Source organism: Diospyros lotus, chromosome 4 (genome assembly GCF_014633365.1).
Source record: "Diospyros lotus cultivar Yz01 chromosome 4, ASM1463336v1, whole genome shotgun sequence".
Taxonomy (NCBI): Eukaryota; Viridiplantae; Streptophyta; class Magnoliopsida; order Ericales; family Ebenaceae; genus Diospyros; species Diospyros lotus.
The window spans coordinates 18,449,618-18,473,167 of record NC_068341.1 but is presented as its reverse complement, the minus strand read 5'-3'; the positions used below and the strand labels follow the sequence as shown (position 1 = coordinate 18,473,167).

At 41.7% G+C, this 23,550-nt stretch overlaps 1 protein-coding gene across 2 annotated transcripts in view; it reads right to left on the bottom strand.

The window, feature by feature from the left end:
* The window catches only part of LOC127799637 (uncharacterized), a 43,372-nt gene that overhangs the window by 14,899 nt on the left and 4,923 nt on the right, over positions 1 to 23,550 (bottom strand). For both annotated transcript variants that reach the window (XR_008022655.1, XM_052333845.1), the window contains exon 2: positions 3,820 to 3,897. Coding sequence is in view for 1 of the 2 variants with exons in the window: in XM_052333845.1 (XP_052189805.1) it covers positions 3,820 to 3,897 (78 nt within the window). In the remaining variant the exon portion in view is untranslated. The remainder of the gene's footprint in view (positions 1 to 3,819; positions 3,898 to 23,550) is intronic.

Genomic DNA, 23,550 nt, shown 5'->3' with positions numbered 1-23,550 from the left:
CACACTGGAATGCTGTGAAATGGATTTTTAGATACATAAAAGGAACCATCAATATGGCTTTGGTTTATGGTGGAGCAAATTTAGAAGAAGAGTCATGCATTTTAGGGTTCACTGATGTTGATTATGTAGCAGATTTAGATAAAAGATCCACAGGGTATGTTTTCAAGCTATGAGATTCAACCATTAGCTGGAAAACCAATTTGCAATCTATGGTGCCTCTTTTAACCATTGAGGCTGAGTATATAGCTATTACAAAAGCTATTAAGGAAGCTCTATGGCTCAAAGGTTTAGCTAGTGAATTACTTGGGAAAGATGTGAAGGCAAACCTAATGGGTGATAGCCAAAGTGCTATACACTTAGCTAAACATCAACCTCACCATGAGAGAACCAAACATATAGATGTTAGGTATCATTTTATTAGAGAAGTTCTTGAAAAGAAAGAAGTTAATCTAGTTAAAGTTTCAAGAGAAGATAATGCAACTAATATGTTTACCAAAGCAGTTCCTTTATCCAAATTGCATCATTGTCTATAGCTACTTAATATATTTTTATGTGAATGATCAGGTATTCATGCAAGTCCTAAGGAGAGCAAGATCAATCTTGAAGCTTGGGTTGTACTCATGCAAATGGTGGAGATTTGTTGTTTAGTTTGCATCGAGTAAGTCTTTAGAAATTAATGAAGACAAGTCAAAGTCTCAAGCAGCAAGTTAGTAAGTTAGGGTTTTTTCTAACGGTAGCTAATCAGTTGAGGGTATAACTGGTATTGTCATACCCGATTATTTCCATTGTATTGTCTACCCCTTTTGTTTATAAATAGAGGGCTGGGGGTAGTCACTTGTGCATGATGTGAACGAGTGCAATTGTGAGAGAAAAGACTAGAGAGATAGCCTTTGCAATCTCGGTTGTTTTTGTACTCGTGAGAGACTTGTGTACTTATTCATTCAAGTTAGTGAAGGAAGATTGCTCTTAGGGATTTAAGGTTGGATGTAGGATCATCTCAATAGATGATCTGAACCAGGATAAATTTGGTGTTCTAGTGTGGTCTACATTCTGTTTCTTGTTTGTTTCAATTTTGTTATTGATTGTTTTGTTTCTATATATTGTTATCTGTGTGTGTGTATCATATTCGGTAAATTGAGTGCATTCCAATGCTCCCAAGACAACAGAGACTTTACATTTATTAGGAAATACAAAATTTGGAAATATTTTATTACATATAAAACATATAATTTATTGTTTTGTACTCCCCCATCATATTGTGTCCAAAAGATTTCATAAACTGCAGTGTCAAAGTAATAGTATTGTGTCTGTGTTGAGTCCATATAGAGAAGTATCCTCTGTCCCATGTGTCCAAAAGATTTCCCTGGTGGTCGGGGACTCAGGTAGGGGGATCCTCTGTCCCCCTATCTCTGTCCTTGTCATGCAAGTTCTCCATAGTATTGTCTTCTATCACTTGCATGCGGATGACTTCTGTTTCCATTGGAAATGTGATAGTTTAGACATTGCCATGCTCATGTTTGCTAATGACCTCATGCTTTTTTCTAATGGTGACCTAGCCTTTGTCCGCATCCTAAAGCAATGCCTTGATCACTTTGCTGAGTGTCTGGGTTAGAGGCGAATCCAACAAAAAGTGATTGCTTTGTATGTTGTGTCGACCCCGATCTTCTTGCTTCTCTGGTGCAAGAATCGGGCTACTGTAGGGAGGGCTCTCTTCCTATTCGTTATCTTGGGATTCCCCTTATCTCGAAGTAGCTCACCTATGTTGACTGTCGTCCTATCTTGGACCGTGTTCGCTCTAAAGTTGCGTCTTGGAGGGGTCGCCTTCTTTCTTTTGCGGGGCGCCTCCAGCTTGTCCAATCGGTCTTATCTACCATTCATGTTTATTGGGCGTTGATTTTCGTGTTCCCCAAGAAAGTTCATAAGGAAATTGAGAGAGTCATATGTGCTTTCTTGTGGGATGGTCCAAATTGTCTCCCCATAAAGCTAAGGTTGCCTGGTCTGATATTTGCTTCCCAAAAGACCAGGAAGGCCTCGGTTTGCATCCCCTCTATATCTGGAATCTAGCTCTTGCCGCCAAATTAATCTAGCGCCTCATGCAGGCTTCTTCCAAATCCCTTTGGATTCGATGGATTCACTCGTATCGTATTAGGGATTTTTGCTTCTGGCTTCTTACGCCTCCTTACTCCTGTCCGTGGTATTGGCGTAGGATCCTTAACCTTAGAGGCAATGTTTGTCCGCTTCTCAGGTGGAAAATTGGTAATGGGCATCGTGTTTTTCTCTAGCATGACCAATGGCACCCCTTCGATATGCTAGTGGATTACTTCTCCCATGGTCTTCCTAGAAGGACGGGTCTCCCCTCTACAGCTAGGGTTTCCTCCATTATCTCTCAAGGCGACTAGTCGTGGCCCCATGTTGTTTTTTCAAGGGAAGCCCAGCTGATTTTGGAGAATTTGCCGAGTCCCCCTCGGTCCCTTTCCCCTGACCTCCCTTGGTGGGTCCCTGCTCCTAATGGTTGTTTCTCGACCCGCTCTGCTATGAGTGTTTTAAGAGGCAGGAGAGCTTGGGTCCCTTGGTTTCAGTTAGTCTGGAACTCCTCCAGGGTCCCATCCTATGCTTTTATCCTTTGGCTTGCCATTAAGGAACGTCTTTCTACTCTGGATCGGTCAAATTTATATATGACGTTTCCTAACAGGTGTTTCTTGTGCAGGTGCGCGATGGAGCGCCATAGCCACTTATTTTTTAACTGTGTTTATTCTAGACAGGTTTTGCAGCAGTTTAGATGGCATGTGAAGTTTGCTTGGCCTTGGATGAGTTGGGAGCGAGGTGTTTCCTGAGCAGCTCATTGGTTGCGCGGTAGATCCCCGTGGATGGTGGCTCAGCGACTTACTTTTCAGGCAGCTATTTACTTTATATCGCGCAAGCGTAACAACCGTTGCTTTCGGGATAGTGAGCGGCCTTCGGGCCAGCTTGCGTACCAGATCCAGCAGGCGGTTTGGGTGAGGCTGGCCTCCATGCAGTTTTCTCAGTCCCTTCAGAGCATTGCCCTGGTTCATTTCTGGCGACTTCCTCATTCCTGTTTCAGCTCATGTCTGGGTGCTTGATCTTCTCTCCCATATTTATGCCTTTGGTCGTGTTCTCTCTCCATGCCGTGTCGTGCCTGGGAGGTCTCATTGTTTTTTCTTTGTAGCTTCGATGGTGCAACTTCACATGGTTCTGTTGTTTTCAGGTGTTTTGTCTTATGTGACTCTTTCCTGCCTCGTGTGTTTGAGGTGGTGTTTTTTGTCCTTATCTTTGCCTTGCGTTGGCTTGTGATGTAGTTATGTTCTCTACTCGGGGTATGCCCCAACTGTGTTTGTAGTCGCTCTTGCGCTTGTTGTTTGTTCTATATAATTCTTATTTATAGAAAAAAAAAAAAAAAACCTTGCAGATGATAAACCTATGATTGGATTTTGAATATGTCATTAAAAGAATGGTGAAGTATCAATACTATGTTCAAGAATCTCTTCATAAAGGAACTACTAGAGAGATGATACAGGTTCCTAGGAATAATATGTGATGATGAAAACACATCAAGGAATATTTATATAGTCTTCACTAAGTCAGAGCAATTTCCCAGGGAAGATTTGATAATACCATTTGAGACAGATATTCCCATGAACAAATAGAGTAAATGTCAATTCATAGAACTTTTAGGTCAGGTTTACCACCATAAAACATTCACGACATAATGGCAACTTAAATAATTCAACTATATGTTAAATATGATACAACAAAGACATATAGAAAGGCTAAGATATCAGTCAAGGACCAACATAAAACCTGCAAGTAGTTGAGTATGTCTACACTGTTTACTCTCAATCCACCCTCTTGTCTCAAAATCCATTGATAAAGTTTCTCCTGTGAAACACAAGATTAAGTTAGAGAAGTGTCACCTTTAGCTCCAAATTCAGACGTTTCAATTATTAGATTGCTGAAACATAAAGACCAAATGCATGAAGGGAAAATACAACTTAATTAAACAGCTAAAGCTCAGGCAGAATTGCCACCACATCCCACAAAAAAGGTTCCAACTAAACTTAACCAACCATGCTTAGTTTTCAATAAAAGGCAAAAACAATATAGCTAAAATATAGCACAAATATTTAACCTCGCCTCCACTAATATAATATATGTATATATATATGCTAAGAAGTCCATGCAAGTGTTTAGGATGCAGAAGAATTTTAGAGTGGACCTGCAATGCCACACTCCCTACAAGAAACCCTTTTTTTCCTGTTTGGTGCTTTGATAGCAGAGTCATGTACAAGAACTCATCTATGAAGCCCATGAAAGAGGGAATAACAAAAATGGAAATCCTCCTTCGACCAAATAATAAGGGAAACTTAAAGAGTTCCCTTCATAACATACCAAGGGCTCTCCATGTAACATTCAGGATTTTTTTAATAACAGTGGCATTTTGATAAATTGTGGATAATTTGTCACATAACATCAAAAATATATAAACAAATCTAGGAAACGTCAAAAGCATATTGAATTGAGCTTTAGAGAGTTATGAGAAGGATGGAAACCTACGAAGGTCCTCAAAGATTGGCCTCAAACTTTTGGAAAAGGAAAACTTTGCCCCCAAAAAATTCTTTCTAGATAACCAACAATGAGGTTTGGATGGAAAATTTGGAGAATTGGGGCTACATACAAATTTTGGGGAAAAAAAGCCTGAAAACAACAATAACAACATATCCAACCTTTATCCCACTATGTGGGGTCGGCTACATGAATTCTAGACTTCCATGTATTTCTGTCTTTTGTCATATCCTCATTTAGATCCATATATTTCATATCAAATTTTAATGTCTCTCCCAAAGTCTTCTTGGGTCTACCTCTACCTCTTTTTGTGACTAATTGTTCCATTTCATCAACTCTCCTCACAGGAGCGTCTCTTAGTCTCCTTCTCACATGACCAAACCATCTCAGTCTAGTCTCTCTCATCTTTTCCTCGATTGGCACTACTCCTACCTTATTACGAATAACTTCATTTCTAATTTTATCATTTCTTGTATGTCCGCACATCCATCTTAACATCCTCATCTCCGCTACACTCGTCTTTTGCTCATGCTGGTATTTGACTGCCCAACATTCTGAGCCATACAGCAAGACTGGTCTTATAGCTGTCCTATAAAATTTTCCTTTCAATTTTAATGGGATTTTACCATCACATAACACCCCCGATGCATTTCTCCATTTTAGCCAACCTGCCTTAATTCTATTGTCATGTACCGTGGGGGTATAAGGGTGATTTTGTAATAAAATGTAAGTGAGGGACAAGTTAGGCAAGAGTTAGTTAGCTGCTGAGGGAGTAGTACAAAGTTTGTTGCAGCTATTCAAACTTGTACATTCCCTATAGCTGTAATATGTTACAGCTTGTGAGAGAGAATCCCAGCTATATAAGGATTCTCTCCCTTCCGTTAATGGCATTGAGAAATATTATCACTATTCCATTGAATTCTCTCTCTCTACTTCCTTACTCCTCCCTTATTCTTTCTGTTTTCTCCCTTCCACTCTCTAAATTCCTAAGTCAGTCCCTCGGGACCTGACATTCTGGTATCAGAGCATCCTTCTTGGGCGTCGAGCAACCACCATAGCAGACGGGACAAGAATGAAGCAGATGGAAACGCAGCTACAACAGACGACGACAGCCATAGCGGAGGTACAGAACCGAGTGGCATCACTGGAACTATCGATTGGAGCGGGAGTCGATTCCAGAATCGACCAGGCAATGGAACGTTGGAGGATGGAGAGTCGTGAGCAGAACACTCTCTTTCGGGAGCAAATGATGGAACAAATGCAAATGATCGTGCGAATGTTCACTCAACAGCAGCCATTGAGGCTATCTCCTGAATTTCCTCCGCGAGACCGGACGGAGCCCATATTTCCAGGAGTAGGGGTAGAACCTCGACCAGGAGGAGCGTCGGAGTTCGAGTTCGATACGGGACATAATGGGAGAAAATGTAAGGGAACGGAGACCGGGAGTAACGGCCCATCGACACCATCCGAACTATCCCACACTGAAGCTTGAGATTCCTTTATTTGAAGGAGAGAATTCGAGGTGGTGGTCGAGAAGGTGCGAACGAGTATTCTCCCTATATCAAATTCCAGAACAGCAAAAAGTCACCATGGCTTCAGCTTACCTGAATGATACGGGAGATGCTTGGTATCAAGGGTGGCTCGCGGTCAAGGAAGGGAGCCCTTGGAGTGTGTTCGTATAAGATTTGTGTGTAAGGTTCGGAGATAAGTGCATGCGGGACATTATCGAAGAGTTTAACAAACTCAAACAAGAAGGAACGATACGGGTATATCAGCAAAAATTCGAGGAGCTTAGATCGCTGATGATGATACATAATCCTCAGCTTTCCGAGGAGTATTACGTCTCGAGCTTCATCAGTGGTCTAGGGGATGAAGTTAGACCCATGGTGAAGATGATGCAACCGCACTCGGTGAAACAGGCAGCCGAGAGTGCAAGGTTACAGGAGATGATCGTTGATGCCATAACCAAGAAACAAAGGAATTCGACGAAAAGGGTGATCACGGGAGGTTGGCAAGCTGGAAATAGGTTGCCACCCAGAGAAGGTGGGTTCCAAGGAAGAGGTGTATTGGCTCTACCGGCCAATAACTCCGCTTCCGCCCAAGGAGGAAGTCTGATGGAGCAGAGGCACGTAGCTGGCCTATGCTACAAATGTGGAGACAAATATTTCGTAGGCCACAAGTGCAAGAGGCAACTACTGTTGTTGGAAGGGGAAGACGAGGACAAGGAGGAAGAAGAAGAACTTTCGGAAAATGAGAAGGAGGACCAAGGAGAGATTTCGCTGCATGCTTTGAAGGGGGTTAACCATAGTAAGGTTATCAAGGTTGAAGGAAAGGTCAATAGCAATCCGATTATGGTCCTCATCGATAGTGGGAGTACTCACAGCTTCTTGGATGAAGCTGTGGCAAGAAAATTGGGATGTAAGGTCAGTCCTTCACTGCCATTGTCAGTCACAGTAGCGAACGACAGCAAGGTGTTGAGTCAGTCCGCCTATAGGGATTTCCATTGGGAGATGAATGGAGAAAAATTTTCAACTGATTTGAGGTTGCTCAAGCTAGGAGGCTGTGATGTAGTGCTGGGGGTGGATTGGATGAAGGGAGTCAGTCTAATCAGTTTTGATTTCAACAAAATGGAAGTGACTTTCGAGAAAGATGACAGCAAGAAGATTCTAACGAGCAAACCAGAGGTGGGAGTATGCAAAATTATCTCGGGTAAGAGGTTACAAAGGATACTCAAGAGCAAGTTATCACAGGTGGCTCATCTATTTTCTATCCATACCATGGGTGTTACCCTCGGGGAGGAAGAAGAGGAACTTCAGCGAGCGCGCACACTGAGCAGCACCACCCATAGTCCATGGCAGGTACATGAACTTGACTCCCTTAACATACTGCTAATTGATTATAAGGACCTCTTTTCTGAACCAAGTTCCTTACCTCCCGAGCAACCCTATGACCATGCCATTAATCTGAAGCTAAATACTGAACCAGTAAACCTAAGAGCATATCGTTACCCACCCAGACAAAAGACTGAGATAGAAAAACTCATAACAGATATGCTAAAGAAGTCCGTTATCCAAACCAGCCATAGCCCATTTGCATCACCTGTATTGCTTGTTAAAAAAAAGGATGGGTCATGGAGGTTTTGTGTTGACTACCGTCAACTTAATGCTATGACCATCAAGAACAAGTTTCCCATCCCAATTGTGGAAGATCTCCTTGATGAACTAACCAATGCTTCAGTTTTTACCAAGTTAGATCTCCGATCAGGCTATCACCAAATTAGGATGCGGCCTACAGACATTCCTAAGACAGCTTTTACCACTCATCAAGGGCATTATGAATTCCTTGTAATGCCCTTTGGCCTAACTAACGCTCCCGCAACTTTTCAAGCGTTAATGAACAAAATTTTCGAACCATATTTGCCCAAATTCATCCTAGTATTCTTTGATGACATTCTAATTTACAGTCCCTCCTTTGCACAACACCTAAGCCACCTGAAAATCACTTTTGAAGTCCTTAGAATCAATAAGCTATATGTTAAGGAGTCAAAGTGTACTTTTGCCAAGCAACAGGTTGAGTATCTTGGGCATATTATTTCCGGTTCAGGGGTAAGCACAGATCCAAGTAAGGTCACTGCCATGGTAAATTGGCCTCGGCCTCAAAATGTGAAGGGGTTGAGAGGATTCCTAGGGTTAACCGGATACTATCGCCGGTTCGTTAAAGGTTATGGTATAATCAGTCGGCCTCTCACTAACCTACTGAAGAAAGATGGATTCAAGTGGGATGATACGGCTGAGGAGGCTTTCTGCAAACTTAAGCAGGCTATGGGTGAAGTACCCACTCTAGGATTACCTGATTTTAACAAACTGTTCATTTTAGAAACTGATGCCAGCAACAATGGGGTTGGAGCAGTCCTGGTTCAGGACGACAGACCCATAGCCTTCCTCAGTCAAGCCCTTGCTCCAAGACATCTCGGATTGAGCATATATGAGAAAGAACTATTGGTAGTGCTAATGGCGATGGAAAGATGGCGACATTATCTTGAGGGAGGAAGCTTTGTAATCAAGACTGACCATGAGAGCCTCAAATTCTTGTTACAACAAAAGCTGCATACTCAACTACAACGCAAAGGGATGACTAAGCTCATGGGTTTGAATTATGTAATCTAATATAGGAAGGGGAAAGAAAATCTTGCAGCCGATGCTCTATCCAGATGTCTTGAAGAGGGAAGTACAGCAGCCATTTCAACCATTGTTCCAGAATGGTGCCAAGAAATCGCTGCTAGTTATCTCTCAAGTGATAAAACCCGCGAACTTTTACAGCAGCTGGCCGTGGATCCTTTATCTAAACCAGGCTACACTTTGAGTAATGGGATGATTAGACACCAAGGGAAGTTGGTGATTGGGGAAGAGGAAGCTCTAAAAAAGAGAATTATAGAGGCACTCCACGCCTCTCCTCTAGGGGGACACTCGGGTATTGTGAACACTTATCATCGAGTTAAGCAACTCTTTCGGTGGCCAGGACTCAAGCAAGATGTTATGGAGTTTGTGATTAGGTGTGACACTTGTAGGCGGTGCAAACTAGAAAATGTAGCGCCACCTGGATTACTTCAACCCCTAAATATTCCTAGGGGGCCATGGGAAGATATTTCAATGGATTTTATAGAAGGATTGCCAAAATCAGAAGGCCGAGACTGCATCATGGTAGTTGTGGATCATTTTACCAAATATGGGCACTTTATGGGACTGATTCATCCATATACTGCCCAGGAGGTTGCCAAAATATTCCTAGACCAAGTACTGAAACTGCATGGAACACCCAAAGCCATAGTTTCTAACCGAGATAAAATCTTTACTAGCCGGCTGTGGAAGGAATTGATGGGGTTGCTGGGAGTAAAACTGAAGATGTCTAGTGCATACCACCCAGAATCTGATGGACAAACCGAAAGGGTTAATCAGTGTTTAGAAATGTATCTCCGGTGTGTTTGTTTCCTTCAACCCAAGACCTGGCACAAATGGCTTCCACTAGCCCAATGGTGGTATAATTCCAGCCACCATTCAGCCATCAAACGGTCCCCATTTGAAGCCCTTTATGGTTACAAACCCCCACTTCTACCAGCATTGGCTGATCACTCAACAGTGGCATCCCTAGACGTATACTTACAGCAACGGCAGCAAGCTTTGCAGGAGATTAAGGAAGAGTTGGCTACTTCTCAAAATCGGATGAAACAATTTGCTGACAAAAGGAGGAGTGAAAGAGAATTCCATGTTGGTGATGTTGTGTATCTTAAGCTGAAACCAGGACACCTAAGGTCACTACTTCCCAATCCCAGCTCTAAATTGCATCCAAAGTTCTATGGACCTTTTCCAGTGATTGGAAGAATAGGATCAGTAGCTTACCGTTTGCAATTACCAGAGGGATCCAATATACACCCAGTTTTTCATGTCTCCCTTCTCAAGAAAGCAATAGGGGCACAACCAGCAAGCTCTATCCTACCAAACCTTCCCCACATTGAAGCTCCTCTCCGAGAACCTATAGCTATACTGGATAAAAGAGTAATTTACAGACAAGGTGCGCCAATTACTCAAGTCCTCATCAAATGGACTGATCATCACTTCGAAGATAACACGTGGGAGTATCTGCCGGACATTCTGAACCAGTTTCCGCGAGTGGCCAGCCTTCTCCATATTTCTTGTGGACAAGAAATGTTTTGATGGGCGGGGTAATGTCATGTACCGTGGGGGTATAAGGGTGATTTTGTAATAAAATGTAAGTGAGGGACGAGTTAGGCAAGAGTTAGTTAGCTGCTGAGGGAGTAGTACAAAGTTTGTTGCTGCTATTCAAACTTGTACATTCCCTATAGCTGTAATCTGTTACAGCTTGTGAGAGAGAATCCCAGCTATATAAGGATTCTCTCCCTTCTGCTAATGGCATTGAGAAATATTATCACTATTCCATTGAATTCTCTCTCTCTACTTCCTTACTCCTCCCTTATTCTTTCTGTTTTCTCCCTTCCACTCTCTAAATTCCTAAGTCAGTCCCTCGGGACCTGACATCTATGTGCGACATCCTCGTGGATTTCTCCATCTTTTTGAATCACTGATCCCAAATATCGAAAATGGTCTTTTCTTTGTAAGATTTGGTCTTCTAATTTTATTATAACATCATCCACTCTTGCATTTTTACTAAATTTGCATTCCATATATTCTGTTTTCTTTCTACTTAATTTAAATCCCTTAGATTCTAAATTGTTTCTCCACAACTCAAGCTTAGTGTTCACTCCTTCTTTTGTTTCATCCACCAACACTATGTCGTCTACAAATAGCATACACCATGGCACATCTGTCTGAATATCTTTAGTGAGTTCATCCATTACTAAGGCAAATAAGTATGGACTTAGTGCAGAACCTTGATACAGTCCTATTGTAGTTATAAATGGTTCAGTATCCCCTCCGCATATTCTGACCCTTGTCTCTACACCATGATACATGTCCTTAAGGGCTTGTATATAGACTATTTTGACTCCTTTCTTCTCTAAAATCCTCCATAATACTTCTCTAGGGACCCTATCATAGGCCTTTTCTAGATCTATAAACATCATATGTAGGTCCTTCTGATGATCTCGATACCTTTCCATTAGACGCCTCAATAAATATATAGCTTCCATTGTTGACCTACCAGACATGAAACCAAACTGATTTTCTGACACCTTTGTTTCCTTTCTGAGCCTCTGCTCTATTACTCTCTCCCAGAGTTTCATGGTATGACTCATTAATTTAATTCCTCTATAATTTTCACAGTTTTGAACATCTCCTTTGTTCTTGTATATAGGAACCAAAGTACTCTTCCTCCACTCATCTGGCATCTTTTTTGATTTAAGGATGGCGTTAAATAGTTGCGTTAGCCAGGATATGCCCTCTTCTCCCATGCATTTCCATGCTTCTATTGGTATATTATCTGGTCTCACTGCCTTATTATTTTTCATCTTTTTTAAAGCTTGCCTTATTTCATTTGAACTTATGCGTCGATAGAATGTGTAGCTCACATTCCCTTCGAAGTTACTAAGATGTCCCAACCTAACTCTTGTGTCACCACCATCATTGAATAATTTTGTGAAATACTCCTTCCATCTCTCCTTAATCGCTCCCTCATTTACTAAAACATTTTGATTGTCATCTTTTATGCATTTCACTTGATTTAAATCCCGTGTTTTTCTTTCTCTTGCTTTAGCTAATTTATATATATCCCTTTCTCCATCTTTTGTATCAAGTCGTTTATATAGATTCTCATATGCTTTTGACCTTGCTTCACTAACAGCTCTTTTTGCTACCTTTTTTGCTTCTTTATAATTTTTTTGATTTTCTTCATTGTTGCATTGATATACCGCCTTATAGCAAGTTTTCTTATTTTTAATTTTCAATTGTACCTCTTCATTCCACCACCAAGACTCCTTAAGGTTAGGGGCTCTACCATTTGTCTCTCCAAGGACTACCTTTGTCGTGCTTCTCAGAGCATTAGCCATTTCTTTCCACATTTGGTTTGTCTGTCTTTCTCCATTTCATTCCCTTCTACCCCTTAATTTTTCTTTGAAGATTAGTTGTTTCTCCCCTTTTAAATTCCACCACCTAATTCTTGGATTTTGTTTTATGTGATTTTTTCTCTTCTAATTTCTTACTTGAACGTCAAGTACTAGAAGTCTATGTTGAGTAGTCAAACACTCTCCCGGTATCACCTTACAATTCCTACAACATAACCGATCCTCTTGTCTCATGAGGAAGTAATCTATTTGGGTGCTTGAGGTGATATTTTTATATGTGATTAAGTGTTCGTCCCGTTTTTTGAACCTAGTATTGGTTATAATGAGCCCATATGCCATAGCAAAATCTAGGATAGATTTACCCTCATTATTAATTTCCCCGAATCCATACCCTCCGTGTACCTCTCTATATCTATTTTCGTCTCTACCCACGTGCCCATTTAAGTCACCTCCTATAATCACTTTCTCTCCTCTTGGTATCATTTGTATGAGTCCCTCTAGGTCCTCCCAGAATTTTGCTTTTATCTCATCACCTAACCCCGCTTGTGGTGCATATGTACTAAAGATATTCATAGTCATTCTTCCTAGACTAATCTTCACCATAATAATCCTATCCCCCATTCTCTTTACATCCACTACCTCATCTATTAAGTTTTTATCCATAATAATTCTCACTCCATTTTTTGCTCGATCAGTTCCTGTGTACCATATTTTATATCCAGCTTCTGATAAAGTTTTTGCTTTTTTCCCTACCCATCTCGTCTCTTGAAGGCACATAATATTAATTTTTCTCCTAATCATCACATCCACCACTTCCATAGCTTTGCCTGTTAATGTTCCTATGTTCCATGACCCAATTCTTAATCTATGATTTTGTTTTTGGCCTTGACTTTGGATTTGATTTTGTTTTTGGCCTTGACTTTGAATTTGATTTTATTTTTTATTTTGATTTTGGTTTTGATTTTGATTTTGGACTATCTTCTTTACCCACATCCGTCCAAGCAAATGCGGGAACCCTTGCTCATTTATCACTACATCCGGGCGCCGATGCAGCGGCCCTAGCTCACTTGTCACTACACGGGGGCAGTGTAGCGCGTCGCTATGAAGGGTTACGCCCACACCCAAACGATTTTTCATAATTTGTCTAAAGTTCATGTTTTGGATCTGACTAAGTTTTACGTTGGCTGTCAGCTACCTAACACAACCCTCCTAAATAGAGGGAAATTTCTAAAATGTGAGAAATTTCCAAAAGGGGTTTGAGGTGGTGAATATGAAATTTTAATTATTTTGAATTTCCTGGATGCTTTCAGAAATAAGGAAATTTGATGTTTGAAAATTTGGAGAACATCTAGAAAATCCCAAAAAAAGCTTCCAACAAAGTTCCTAGAGAAGTCTCATGGAGAGTTTTAGAGGAGGAGTTTGAATTGCTTGTATACAAGTTATCAAAGATAGAAGACGTGTATCATGGAGCAAAAACATGCGGAGAAGATATGGAGGATTTTCAAGTACAATGGATTACATCAAGAATCTACATTAAGTCCTTACCTATTTGCCTAGTAATGGATGAATTCACCAAACAAGTCCAACCAAAGGTTCCCTAATGTATGCTATTTGCAAATTACATTGTGTTGGTGGATGATATAAAAAAAGGCATAAATACTAAGCTTGAGAGGCACACTTTAAAATTTAAAGGTTTTAGGTTGAGAAGAGTAGGAATCAAATATATGGAATATAAGTTTAGTAAAAATGTAAGCATGGATGTTATGATAAAACTAGAAGATCAAATAAAACCAAGAAAATATCAATTAAGATATCTTGGATCAATCACTCAAAAAGACGGGGAGATTAATGAGGAAGATCACCCATTGATTAAGGGAAGATGGTTAAAATGGAAAAGTGGATCTGGTCTTTTATGTGATAGTAAGATTCCAGTAAAGCTAAAAAAAAAAAAATTATAAGACCAGCTTTGTTATATGGGACAAAATGTTAGATAGTAAAACACCAACATGTGTAAAATATGAGTGCAATAGAAATAAGGATGCTAAGATGGATGTGAAGTCTTACAAGAAAATATAAAAATAAAAATCAGATTATTTGTAACAAGGTTGGAATTGCTCTTATTGAGGGTGTCAGATCAGGGTGATTTGATGAGGGAATTCTTCCAAATTGAGGAAGAAGAATGAATGCGGGGGGAAGAAAGGAAGCTAGAGATCGGAGAAGAGAGAGAGAGAAAAGAAAGACAGAGAGGGAGAGAGAGAGAGATTGAAAAATGGAGGGAAAGGATTTGTGGCATAAACCTCACATACTCCCCGTCCTCGCTAGAAGTTTCTTATTTTTAGGGGGATTGGTTACAACCAACGCTCCTTCTAACTACATCCTTGTCATGAGTCACCAAGTGGCCATGTGCCACTTGGAGGCTAATTACAAATGCACCCTCTCCCCAATTATAATATTATCCTCTTCTAATTACATACTTGCCCTTGGGCTATGACACTCCCCTCCCCTCCCCTTCCCTTGAATTATTTCTTATCTCCAAGAAATCAAAGAAGGCTAGCCACCTTAGGATATTGTTGCAGGAGATCCAATAAGTACTCCCAGGTTGCATTGTTGGAGTGCAGGTGAGTCCACTACATTAACACTTGTGTGAGCGACTGGGAATCCTTGTAGATTACTCTTCTATCCAACACTGCCTTAGGCTCCACTTCTACCACCTGATCTTCCTTCAATTCAGGGGCCTCACTGCTGACTACTTTACTAGCTCCCACTGCCTTTTTCAGGAGTGACACATGGAATACCAGATGCAGACCTACTCCTTCTGGAAGTTGCAGTCAATAGGCTACTGGTCCCACCTTGGCCATGATTCGAAAAGGGCTACAGTACTTGGGGCTGATCTTAGTGGTAGGCCCCTCATGAAATAGATGTTGTTGAAATCACTTGACCTTTAGATACACATCCTCCCCTTCCTCGAAGTTTTTGTCAGTGCAGCATCGGTCAACCCCCTGCTTCATCCTCTGTTGTACCATACTTAACTCCTTATTTAAGACTTGCAATGCCTCCTACCTTGCTTGGAAGTAGAGGTCAACTAAAGTTTCAGCAGGGGTGTAGTGCATCACTGTCGGAATGATAAGGGGAGGGTACCCGAACAACGCCTCAAATGGAGTCCTTCTGTGGGCGGTGTGGAAATTGGTGTTATACCACCATTGAGCCAGTGATAACCAATGGCTCCAACTCCTGGGCTTTGTAAAACATAGGCACCTAAGGTATGTTTTCAGACATTGATTCACGCGTTCTGTGTCCGTCAATCTCTAGATGGTAAGCAGATGACATTTGCAGCCCTATTTCCAGCCATTAGCACAAAGTTTTCCAAAATTAGCTGGTAAAGATCTTGTCCCAATCTAAGACCGTAGAATTAGGTAGCTTGTGTACCTTAAAACTCCATCCATGAGCTTCCTTGCCACCTCTATGCCAGAAAAAGGATGTGCTAGGAGGATAAAGTGGTTGCACTTGGTTAGCCTATCTACCACCACCAAAATAATATCAAACCCCTCAAACCTAGGCAAGGCCTCGATGAAGTCCATGGATATCTATTCTAGGCTTGGGAGGGAATTTCCAACGACTAGATAAGGCTAGGATGGGGTACCTGCTCATACTTGCACCTCTGACAAGTGATGCACTGCAACACATATTTAGTTACATCCTTCTTTAAGCCTAGCCAATAAAATAGTTGCCTTACCCTATGGTATGTCATGTTTAGGCCCGAGTGTCCTCCTATTAGTGAATCATGTAGGGCTTGCAGGATTTTCCCTATCAACTGATCATCTTCTCCTATAACCACTCTGCCCTGATATCTCAACAATCCCCCTTTAAAGGAATAGCCAGCCTCCCCTTGGGGTTGCACGGTCAACCTAGTTATCTTTTCCTTGATCCATGTTGTGCTCTCATAGCTGTTAGTTATTCCTTGCACCCATTCCAGTACCAAAGTTGAAATGGTATGACAGCTCACGATATCCTCCCTTCTTGATAGGGCATGTTAAAACTGGAACACTAATTTTAGGTCCAATATAACACACACACTCTTCTTGATATAAGCTATAACCAGAATATTAAATAGAGACATAATTGAAAAAGGAGATGGAACAATCAAACCACAAGAACACTAGCAATTTTATCCTAGTTCAGACTGCATGAATTATCCTACATCCAGCCTTCAATCAGAGAGAGCAATCCACTAAATCTTGATGAAAACAATACAAGATTATCACTCGCACAATCCCTCTTCCCACTTTGACCTACAAGAACCCTCACTATGAGATTACAAGGATACTTTCTCTAGCCTTTCTCTCACAATACAGTTCTCGCACATATCAATGAGAATGATCAATCACAAGTGTCTGGCAGATTACCCCACGTCTCTTATTTATAGACATAAGGGCGTGAGTTACAGAGGACATAACCGGGACATTTCCTTAACTACCCCTCACTTAATATAACATTTAGTTAGCCTAATTTACCTAACTGCCACTACCACACATATAATTCTAAATGGGAAGTCCGAGACCTTCTAATCTTTCCAACCACTCAATGCAAAACTCAAATAACAGGGCATCTGCTACTAAGTTTTCCTTCCCCTTCTTGAACTAAATGACATAGTCATATCCCATCAATTTGGTAATCCCCTTTCGCTACAACTGGTTGTGGGCTCTTTGCTAGGATAAGAACTTTAAGCTTTCATGGTCTGTCCGTATAGTGAATCTCCTGCCTTCTAGGTAGTACCTCCACTTGTCCACAGCCATCAATACCACCAACAACTCCTTATCACATATTCCCATGTCACAGACATCCGTCTCCAACACAAACTCCTTGGAATAGCCCGAGAGGGCCAGCACTAGGGATTGAGTCATGGCCAACTTCAGCTTCTCAAAAGCCTCATCTGCCTCTGGACCCCAATGGAAATTATTCTTCTTCAGCAAGGTTGTAAGAGGCTTACTTATCACCCCATAGCCTCTAATGAACCTCCTGTAATATCCCATGAGGCCTAAGAATCCTCTCAACTCCTTTGGTGTCTTAGGCCTAGGCCAATGCTTTATAGCTTCCACTTTCTAGGGGTCTGTGCTAACTCATTGTCCTGTTATAATGTGGCCTAGGCACTCCACCTTTGCCTCTGCAAAGGTGCACTTGGATCTTTTCACATAGAGTTGATGATAGCTTTTGAGGATTTTAAATACTTGCCTGAGGTGGGTTATGTGTTGGTTTAGGTTTGAGCTATAGATTAATATGTCATCAAAAAAGACCAATACAAATTTTCGATGGTAAGGGGCAAAAATGTGGTTCATTAAGGCTTGGAAGGTGGCAGAGGCATTAGTAAGCCCAAATGGCATTACCAAGAACTCATAGTGTCCTTGGTGTGTTCGAAAGGTTGTTTTGTGGCAGTCTGTGGGATTCATTCGAATCTAGTGGTATCCCGAGGTAAGGTCTAGTTTTGAGAAAATGGTTGCTCCTATCAATTCATCTAGGAGGTCTTCAATGATTGGAATTGGGAATTTATTCTTTATGGTCAGATAGTTCACGGTAATCCACACAGAACCTCCAGGAGCCGTCTTTTTTCTTAACTAGGAGCATTGGGGAAACAAAGGGGCTTTGACTCGATTGGATAAGGGATTTGTCCAACGTGTCCCTAATTAGTTTCTCAATTTTTGCTTTTTGGACAAGCGACTATCGGTAGACCCTTAGGTTAACAGGTTCAACATTGGGTTTGAGGTGTATGGAGTAATCAAGGAATCAGTAGGGGTAGGCTAGTGGATGTGGCAAACAAATCCTCGAACTCTATTAACAATAAGTGAATAAGGTCTAATGAGTGTACCTGTGTGATGCGGATCTCTGAGGATTTGGCTTTTGGCTGGCCTCCTTTCTTTAGCCTGAGGCCTTCTTGGCCCTCTCCTTGGTCATTGGCCCTCTCTACTGCCCTATTGAAGTTCCCCCTTTTTCCAGCAGTTTCTGCAACCTCTTCCCGGTCATTGCCTTGCACTCCCTTGTTTCCTGACACCCTTCCAAAGTAATTCTCTAGCCTCCCTTATCAAAGGTAATTGCCAATGTGTTAAAATCAAACACGAGGGAGCTCACCGTTCGCACCCAGTCCACACCCAACACAATGTGGCATCCCCCAAGCCTCAGGACCCTCAGGTCCACTGCAAATTCTTGTCCTGCCATCATCCACCAAAATTCACTGCACTTGTACTAACTCACCATCCTACTTCCATTGACAATCATGACTGATAGAGGGGTAGTCTTTTGCATCTCACACTGCAGGGCCAATGTTGTCTCCTCATCAAGGAAATTGTGAATGCTACCACTATCGATGAGCACCACAAGATTCCTCTTCCCTACTGTCCCCCTTACCTTTAACACTCTACCCGATGCATGACCTTGTAGCGCATGCATTGATATTTCTCCACCTTCATCCCCTTCCATCTGCTCCTCCTGTTCCTCCACTCCTTCATTCTCAATTTCCTCCTCCCCTTGGCCCTCCATTGTGAGTAGCATCCGCCTTGCATTGGTGTCTAGGGTCAAACTTCTCCCCACAACGAAAGCATAGTCCCATCTGTCGCTTATGATCGATGGTTAGGGCTTCAGTCGGGACTAGAGCAGCCTGAGGCCTCCCACTTCTTTGCCATACGGAATTGCTACCCTTACTCCCAGCCCCATACAAACCTTCTTCCCTACTTCCTTTAGGGGATAACTAGTGCCTCTTGGCAAAGGCCTCCAAGGCCATCTCATGCAAGTAAGCTTGTTGGGTACAACATCTTGACCGTGAGGCAGATCTGTTCATCTAGCCCACTGATGAAGCTAGATACGAAGTATGCCTCATCCAAGGAGGGGTGGGCTAGAGACAACAACGACCTCAGTTCTTCGAACTTCACCAAGTACTACTCTACCAACCTGCTTTAACTTGTTGAATTCCTCCATGACGTTGATCCTCATCTTCTGCCCAAACCGATTGCAAATGTCATGCACAAACCCCGACCAACTTAGTTCTTCTCTTCCCCTGCTCCAATTCTAGAACCAGGAGTCGACGACATCATCAAGGTAGGTCGTGGCCATATTCACCTTGTCCCCCTCCACTACTCTATATTCATAGAAGACCTTCTCGCATCTCCTAATCCACCAATGAGGTCGGTCTCGTTCGATCAAGGGTATGTCCACTCTTAGTCCTAGAGGATTGGGGTGGTTACCTCCCATTCCGCGGGTTATGTCATCATCTTCCGTCTCCACCCTATCACCTGTTTCTCCTTGATCGTGAGGCCTTTGCCTTGCCCTCGATGTCATCAGAATTGGTGCCAAGGAGGCCCTCAGGGGAAAATTGGTCAGTAGGCTAGCATGAGGTTGTTAAGCAAAAATGCTCAAGGTAGCACTCAATTGCTGGCTAAACCCAGCAAACTCCTCTCCAATCCCGCTAACAGTCTGATCTATGTTGGTCATATTGTAATGAACCCCTAGGTACAGAGAACAAACAGGACACGAGGAGAAGAAGAATACCTTGAGAGAATGTATTAAGAATCAAGAATGAAAGATAAAGATTACAACAACAATGAGTTGTTATATATATAGCTCATAACATAACAGAAAAGAACCGCCTCACAACTTAGGTACTAATGCAAAGGCTACTAGGTACCAACAAACAATAACAACTAAAACACACAGTCAAATGTAATATAGCAATACAACAACCATAACAATCACAACAAGACATTAGGTGCTTCCACACTCCCTTTCAAATCAGACTCCGTAGGCATCAGGAATTTGGTCTTAACTAGTGCTTCCACACGCCCCTTCAAATCAGACTCCACAAATGCCAAAGTAGCCGTAGAGGAACTGGTACACACAAGGGACATCTGAATACCAAGCTTAGCACATAAGAACTCAAACCGAGCCTTAGGTAGCCCTTTAGTGAGCATGTCAGCCACTTGATCGGAGGTAGGAACATATCTAATTTCCGCGTCACCCTTTTCAACCTTTTCACGCACAAAGTTAACATCAATCTCCACATGTTTAGTTCTAGAATGGAAAATCAGATTTTCAGCCATGCCCTTGGTAGCAAGATTATCTCTCCAAACAATAGGAGTAGACAAACAAGGATACCCCAGCTCAGAGAATAGAAATTTCAGCCACATGAGTTCAGTTACTCCAAGGGCAACAGCCCGATATTCTGCCTCACCAACAGAGCGAGCAACAACCGACTGCTTCTTGGATCCCCAAATAATAAGATTCTAGCCAAAGTAGACACAAAAGCCACTGGTGGAGCGCCTAGTGGCCTTGCAGCAAGCATGGTTGGTGTCAGTGAACATTGCTAGAGTCAAGTCATCTAATGAGGGTGTAAAAACCAGCCCCATACCGATAGTACCTTTGAGGTACCACAACAACCTTTTGCAAGCCAACCAGTGTTGGATCTTAAGATTAGACAAAAACTGGCTCAATTTATTGACTGTAAAGGCTATGTCTGCGTGTGTATGTTAGATATTGTAGTGAGCCAACTAAAGTCCGATATAGGGCAAGATTAGGAAATGACTCCCCATCATCAGTTAATGAAACACCAGCAGCCATAGTGGTGCTACATGGCTTGCAATTTGGCATGGCAGCCTTCTTCAACAGACCAACCACATATATGGACCGAGTGAGATACAAACCACTGGTATCTCTATAGGCTTCAAACCCTAGGAAATTATTCACTGAGCCTAGGGTCTTAAGAGTAAATTGAGTGTCCAAATTACGAATATGAGAGTTAAGAGCTGTGGAATCTGAGCCTGTGAGGAGGATATCATCAACATAAACCAAAACAAAAAACACATAACTGGTTGTCCGTTTAATAAACAACGAGGCATCAAAAGTAGACCTCACGAAACCCCAATTTTGTAAGGCTATTCTCAACTTAGAGTACCAAGCCCTGGGGGCTTGCTTAAGCCCATAAAGAGACTTATTTAGCCGACAGATATGATGAGGAAACCACTGATCAATAAAGCCCTCAGGTTGAGCCATGTACACTGTTTCAGTTAGGTCCCCATTAAGAAAGACATTATTTACATCCACCTGTTGAATGTCCCAACCATAAGTAACGACCAAAGAGAATAGGACACAAATTGTGGATGCCTTAATCACTAGACTTAAGGTTTCTTCATAGTCCACACCAGGGGTTTGATGAAACCCCTTGGCCACCAACAGAGCCTTATATTTTATGATAGAGCCATCAACATTATATTTAACTCGGTAAACCCACTTGCAGCCTACTAAATTCATGTGTGATGAAGGGAACCAAGGTCCAAGTATGATTCCATTGCAGGGCAATGAACTCCTCCTCCATGGCCTTAACCCATCGTGAATCTAAGAGTGCCTCATAAAGTGAGGTAGGTTCTAGGTTAATCACTAGAACATGAGGGGAAAAGTTTACAAGTTGTTTGGCCTTTAATCAGGTAAGCATAGGATGGATAGAAGGAGTTGGGACAGCTTTAGGCTTAAGAAGGTTGGAAACAGGACTAGAGGAAGGAATAAACAAATGTGGGACTGAAGAAGGTGGAGATGTAGGTGTGGTTGAAGGGTCTAAAGAAATTGACTGAGAGTCAGTCAATGTTGGAGCTACAGAAGATTGTATTGTCCGAGGACACTTTGAAGAAGAAGAAGCAGAAACTGCAGAGCGAAGAAAACTAGTAGAAGAACCCAAGGAAGGACATAGATACTTAGACATGGTAGGAGTAGGAAACAAGAGAAGAAATGGAAAGTCATTAGCATTGAACTTCACATGACGAGATATATACACTCTCCCTGATGGATGCAAACACTTGTAGCCAGCTTGGGTATAACCAATGAAGACACACTTGGTAGAATGAAAGGCAAATTTGTGTTTGTTGTAAGGACGAAGGTAAGGAAAGCAAGCACAACTAAAGGGTTGCACAGTCTGATAGTTAGGTGTCTTGTGATAGAGCAATTCAAAAGGAACTGAAAACTTAATTGATGTAGCTAGTAGCAGATTTATCAAGTGAACAAAAGTCTAAAAGGCTTCTACCCAGAATTTCAGGGGCATTTAGGCATGAGACAACAAGGTTAATCCCATCTCTTCCACGTGTCTATGCTTTCGCTCGGCCACACCATTTTGTTGATGAATGTGGGGGCAGGTAAACCTAGGCTAGATGTCATTAGCATGAAGGTAAGGCAGGAAGGCTTTAAATTCACCTCCATTGTCTGTTTGTAGGGCTCTAAGCTTAAATTAAAATTGAATTTTAGCAAATTTATGAAAGGTAGTGAAAACAAATAGGGCATCAGATTTGAGTTTTAAGGGATAAATCCAAGTGTATCTAGTGTATGCATCCACAAAGATGAAGTAGTACCTAAACCCTTGAACAGAAATATCAGGTGCAGGCCCCCAAAGATCAGAATAAACCAATTCTAATGGTGTAGTAATTGTGATATCAAGACTGGAGATAGGAAGTTGGCTAAGCTTGCCAATCTTACAAGAATCACAAAAAACCAAATCAGAAGAAGAACATGATACACTAATTTTATTCAACACACGATTGAGAACATGGAAAGAAGGATGGCCCAATTTATTATGCCATTCCTGACAAACATTGGTGCTTTGAGCTATGTTTACGACATTGGACACCTCATGACTAAATGAGTTCTGTCTATTACATGTTTTTCTAGTATTACATGTACTGAAAGAAAACATAGCGAAAGAAACAAGTAAGGACGCTAGAGGTTGGGCTGAAACACTGTTAGTAGCAGGCCAAGATGCTGGTAGCAACTGCTGGAGCCTTAAGGTGTCCCCGAAGCAACACTTGTCATGTAGCTTTGTCCTTAATCATGCAAACATCTGAGTGAAATTCATCCATAGTATTATGGCCTCGAGTTAATTGAGAGACACTAAGTAAATTTTTCTTCATACTAGGTACATGGAGAACATTAGGAATGGAAAGAAAGGTAGTAGGTTTAAGATGAGTACATAAACGACTAGTAACAACATGAGTAATAGGCAGTTTCTTACCATCCTACGATAACTCTGTCCCCACCATTATAAGGAGTATGCAGAGACAAGTTGCTCATATTAGAGGTAATATGATTGGTTGCCCCGGAGTCAACAAACCAAGAGGGATATGAAAAGGAAGACTGAGCAACAAGATTATCAGAAGAAGAAGGTTTAGGAGGATGTCCATAGGGAGAACCTAATATAGAACCAGTCTCACTCATGTAGACGCCATTACATTAGAGTCACTAAAGGCAACCATATAAGCCCTTGAATTAAGCTAATTATCACCATTGGACCGACCAAAACCACCAAAGCTCTGGTTAGGAACTCGCTGAAAGTTTCTGTCAAACCGATGGAAACACCTATCCACAAAGTGTCCTAGTTTCCCACAGAGATGACAGTAAACGCGTATGTTAGATACTCA